The sequence below is a fragment of the Oratosquilla oratoria genome, chromosome 12, assembly GCF_046742065.1.
Source record: "Oratosquilla oratoria isolate Oo_2021 chromosome 12, ASM4674206v1, whole genome shotgun sequence".
NCBI classification, from domain to species: Eukaryota; Metazoa; Arthropoda; class Malacostraca; order Stomatopoda; family Squillidae; genus Oratosquilla; species Oratosquilla oratoria.
This window is the reverse complement of record NC_134788.1, coordinates 23,380,844-23,386,433: the sequence shown is the minus strand read 5'-3', so window position 1 is coordinate 23,386,433 and position 5,590 is coordinate 23,380,844. Positions and strand designations below refer to the sequence as shown.

At 37.0% G+C, this 5,590-nt stretch overlaps 1 protein-coding gene across 2 annotated transcripts; it reads left to right on the top strand.

Annotated features, from left to right (window-relative positions):
- The first annotated feature begins 935 nt into the window (after positions 1–935).
- Positions 936–5,154, top strand: LOC143030601 (uncharacterized). Of its 2 annotated transcripts, none has more exons than XM_076193765.1 (2): positions 936–1,043; positions 3,000–5,154. In XM_076193765.1, exon 2 carries the CDS (start codon positions 3,125–3,127, stop codon positions 4,670–4,672), a length of 1,548 nt encoding a protein of 515 aa, XP_076049880.1. In that variant the 5' UTR covers positions 936–1,043; positions 3,000–3,124; the 3' UTR covers positions 4,673–5,154. The 2 variants fall into 2 exon arrangements, with proteins under 2 accessions (XP_076049880.1, XP_076049879.1); XM_076193764.1 differs by having other exon boundaries at positions 954–1,026.
- Positions 5,155–5,590: the final 436 nt, after the last annotated feature.

Below are 5,590 nucleotides of genomic sequence, written 5' to 3'. Positions count from 1 at the left end.
GTATGCACATCTATTGGATGTATGAGTGGGTGTGGCCAAGCCACACACACTCATACATTGAATCACCCTACAAACGGGCTCAACACAAAAACCCGGGGAATTCCATTCCCAAATTTCAAACAACAACATGCGTCACGGCCAGTCTTGTTTAGACTGGTGGTGCGTCGCCACAATACCTTAATTTTTACTAATAAAATATGTGAACTGTAAATTAAAGGTTAGCCTTTTTCCCTACTCTCTCTTAGTTGGGTAATATTCAATTTTACAGTCATGAAAATTGCTATAACACAAGTCCTGCCCTTGAATTATGGCAATCATTGCCAACTTTAGGCCTACTCCTGAGAATTTTGTCATCTTGGAAATCACTGACACGGTGAATCGACCCTTAACCGTATAGGAGACGGACAACAGTCTAATCATTGATAACATTTACATATTTCACAGGCCCGTGCAGAGGGGGGGGGGGGTTGCTGAGGGTGCTCGAGCACCTGCCCCTTTGCCCTGTGTCCCAAAAGTGCACTTCACAAAAATATATAAAAATTAATTAAACATTATTTCTCACAGGCTTTTCCATTTTCTTACCATTCAGAAATTATGATGTGGAAAATGGCGTTGCACCCTACCACATAGTTGCCAAATACGAATAATACAAAAGAGTGAAGTGCCCAATTCCCAGCCCAAAGCACCTGCCCCTTGCAATGTCTGTGCACGTTACTGATATTTCAGATAAAATGTCGAGGACAATTTAGGTGGTGATTATTTACTGACGAAAATACTGAATAATTTTGTTGTTGTTGTGTAACACACGCGCGCATTTTGACTCCCAATAACAAGGCTGTTTACCACAATAGTACTCATGAGAGAGTATAGATTGAATTCGTTCCCTCTTTGTATATTTCGGGTCCCTTCTCCACAGATGACGTCATTCTCCCGCACGCTTGATTGTTGTTGTCAAAGAAAGTTCCTGATGGGAAATAATTGTCTTCATGATAATAACTTTCTTATTACTAAACCACTTGTGGCGGTGTGAGTGAAATACTCATGTAAGTGACAGTTGGTTTATCTATATCAGCGTTAAGATATACTAACATTAGATTCTTTGGTCTTTGACAAATAAAGGTTACAAAATGATATTGAATTTACTGAAATTGATAAATAATTTGGCAAAGAAATAAAATAAAATTTTGCAAAAGAATATATTGTTCTACTGAAGTTGACAGGTAATTTGGTAACATAATGGTTATTTTACATAGTTTGGGATAGCCAAACGAATTACTGAAAAAAACCTATAATTGGAATGTTCCAGAAATAGCATCATTCTTCATAACAACCAAAAAGTACGGTAGTCTTATTCTTCGTGATTTAAGAATACCGGTAAGATTGCTACAGTCAGAAACCAGTTTTCATGGAGAAATAATTGTAATTCAGTTTAAGTGGTGGTGAGTCTAACGTAATCTAGGTATAGGTAAGGATATGTAAGATTTGGTTGACAAGATTATCTTTTTCTCACTCTAACATAATAGACATTAACCCATTAAACTCCGATGACAAGATGTCTTGTCATTTGGTCAAATTAAACAAAAAATCATAAAACACCAAAATGTTTGATCAAACACCAGAAAAATATGTTTGATCAAACATTTTGGTGTTTTATGATTTTTTGTTTAATTTGACCAAATGACAAGACATCTTGTCATCGGAGTTTAGTGGGTTAACATTTCAAATTTATTTGTGGGCCACTGGTGCTATTTGTGCCCAAATTCACTCGGTTACTTGCCAATCCAGTGTGTGTAGAGGGTGTTGGTGGAGAAGGAGATCCCTGACCAGTAAAGGATTCACAAGAACAAAAACATTGATTTCTGACATGATTGATTATTGGGTGGGTGTATACCTCTGCATTTTTTTTTTCTCTCCAAGATTTCATATTTTCAGTTATCTGTTCTCTTGCCTCCTTTATCATACTCTGCCTTTAATATTATTATTATTTTTATTTATTTTTTTACTACATTATTTTGTGGCTTCTTATTTCTTAGCTGATATTAACATAACTGATTTTTCCAGTTTTTGTGCTTCATCATTTTTATTTGTTCCATTGTCCATTTTCTTCTACTTCTTCCTTTAAGCTTCTTTGGCACTTTAGTTAATGCCTCAATATATTACTTTGTTTTCATCATACTCCTAAAATATCAGCGAGTAATATACTTTGCATCAGAATGTTCTGCAAATAGCATCATTTACCATAACCTGAAAAATTAAATCTTTCGTTGATTTACGAGCAATATTGCTATGAGGCAAAAAGGTTCACGCAAATTACTTATAACTCATTTGAATTGGCTTTTTTCACTGAATAAGTATAACTCGGCAAGCTCTTTCAACTGTGCCCCTTGTTTAATTTGATGGAAGGGAGGGGTGAATGTAACCTATCCTAGATTTATGTAGGGACAGGTTAAGATAAAAATTGACTAGAAGTAATATACTTCTCACACAAGGATGTAAAAAAACTATATATAGGCATTTGATGGTATTTCTGTGGAATGTTACTTGTTTTCCTGCCAACCCTAAGAGGGAAGATGGGGAGGGTTCACCACAAAATAGAAAACGAGTAATTTGCTGTACAAATAAATATCAGATTCTCATGAATCTCTCAAATGTTAATTTATGACAAAGATTTCTTATTTCCAACTATGCTAATGTATCCAGTATTATACACTGATCTCTTTTTCTTGTTTCCTTTCTCTGCAGTACTCATTCAACCACTCATTCTTATTATTTCTCAATTAATTTTTATAGTCAGTCTTTTTCTCTTCTCATTTCCTGCACAGCCTAAAAATGTTTAGTATTTGCTCAACCATCCATTTCTTTCCTATTCCATTAAGCTTCTTTAATATGGGTTATATGCATTTTGGTTAATGCCCCACTGTATTTGTATATGCTTGTGTAACTCCTATTACATGCTCTCAAAAAGTTAGATGTTGAACTTATTATACATTTACTTCCAGGTCGAGGGATAAATATCAATATTTCCTTGGAAAAGGTATCAGAAAATTCTGTATATTCATTATATAATAAAGAGAATCCTGTGTGGCATCTTTGGCATAATTGTCTGGGGAGTCGTCTTAGATATATGATGACCCACACTGGAGAGAAAACTTGCCAAAGTGACTTGTGTGATGCAGCCTTTTCAGGAAAGAGTTCTCTCAAACAGCACATGATGAAGCACACAAGAGAGAAGCCCTTCAAGTGTGACCTGTGTGATAAAGCTTTCTCACATAAGAGTGATTTCAAACGACATATAGTGATTCATACTGGAGAGAAGCCTTTCCAATGTGACCTATGTGACAAAGCTTTCTCAGGAAAGAGTGCTGTCAAACGACATGTGAGGACCCACACTGGAGAGAAGCCTTTCCAATGTGACCTGTGTGATAAAGCTTTCTCACATAAGAGTTCTCTCAAACAGCACATGATGACCCACACTGGAGAGAAGCCCTTCAAGTGTGACCTGTGTGATAAAGCTTTCTCACATAAGAAATATTTCAAACGACATATAGTGATTCATACTGGAGAGAAGCCTTTCCAATGTGACATATGTGATAAAGCTTTCTCAGGAAAGAGGGCTGTCAAACAACATGTGAGGACCCACACTGGAGAGAAGCCTTTCCAGTGTGACCTGTGTGATAAAGCTTTCTCACATAAGAGTTCTCTCAAACAGCACGTGATGAACCACACTGGAGAGAAGCCCTTCAAGTGTGACCTGTGTGATGCAGCTTTCTCAGGAAAGAGTGTTCTTAAATATCATGTGATGACCCACGCTGGAGAGAAGCCCTTCAATTGTGACCTGTGTGATGCAGCTTTTACAGGAAAGAGTGGTCTCGAACATCACAAGATGACCCACACTGGAGAGAAGCCTTTCAAGTGTGACCTGTGTGATGCAGCTTTTTCAGGAAAGAGTGTTCTCGAACAACACATGATAACCCACACTGGAGAGAAGCCTTTCAAGTGTGATCTGTGTGATGCAGCTTTCTCAAGAAAGAGAGTTCTTAAATATCACGTGATGTCCCACACTGGAGAGAAGCCTTTCAAGTGTGACCTGTGTGATGTAGCTTTCTCAAGAAAGAGTGTTCTTAAATATCACGTGATGACCCACACTGGAGAGAAGCCTTTCAAGTGTGAACTGTGTGATGCATCTTTCTCAAGAAAGGATAATCTCAAAGAACATGTGATGACCCACACTGGAGAGAAGCCTTTCCAGTGTGACCTGTGTGATGCAGCTTTCTCAGGAAAGAGTGGTCTCAAACGACACATGATGACCCACACTGGAGAGAAGCCTTTCAAGTGTGACCTGTGCGATGCAGCTTTCTCAGGAAAGAATGCTCTTAAACGACATGTGATGACCCACACTGGAGAGAAGCCTTTCAAGTGTGACCTGTGTGATGCAGCTTTCTCAAGAAAGAATGATCTCAAACAACACATGATGACCCACACTGGAGAGAAGCCTTTCAAGTGTGACCTGTGCGATGCAGCTTTCTCAGGAAAGAATACTCTTAAACGACATGTGATGACCCACACTGGAGAGAAGCCTTTCAAGTGTGACCTGTGTGATGCATCTTTCTCAAGAAAGAATGATCTCAAACGACACGGGGTGAGCCACAGTGGAAAGTCACTTCAACTGTGACCTGTGTGATACAGATTCCTCAGAAAAAAATAAAATAAATAATGATAATGATAATCTTGGATGCTACATAGTGATCCATACAGGAAAGAATAATTTTCAGCCTTTTCACAAATGACTTATTTGGCCTATTGTGTAATTACATTTTTGCTTGTTTGTAATTAAAGTGTAGAGTGTTTCATTAAGTGCACGAATGTTCTTGTAATTACGGAAAACTGTCAAAAATGTTAGAGGGTGGCATGAGTGGTGGATATAGATATCTGCACTTCAAGACAGATACAGTTTTTTTTACCTTAGCATTGTGGAAAGTTACTTGGAGTGTACACCATTGTTACTTGTAGTTTGTTATTGTAAATGTAACTATGATAATAATTTAGCAGTGTTTATTGAATCCCTGGAAATACAACACCGGCAGTTTAATAGTCTTTTCAAAAGTGATATCAGATGTCATATGATGACTTGGTCATTGTTCTTGAAGAATAAATCCATGAAGTTAAATGTTTTGTTTTTGTTATCTGAACCAGGTAGAATTGGTTTGTAGTGTCTAGTACTAGTTTTGATGGTATTTGTTCTTAGTACCACCTGAGGGAATTTCATGGTCACATTCTGAAATATATCACGACACTTCTGTGATTTCTAGTGCCTTTGTCCTCTCTGTATGAAATGTAGTCAAGTGATATTTCATCTAATATATCCTTTGAATCTTTGTTAGGGCAACATACGTTGAAGCTTCCTCAATAGTGAGCTTTTTCGAAAAAGACTATTGTGGTTATCATTATGACTGTTATTATTTTTTTTATTTATTATAGTTATCATTATTATTATTTATTTAGTATTATTTTATATACTATTTGTAGGTCTTGAATTAGGTCCAAGATGTTATGGTCTTCCTTTGGTGTTTTACTTGTCTGAATTTCATTT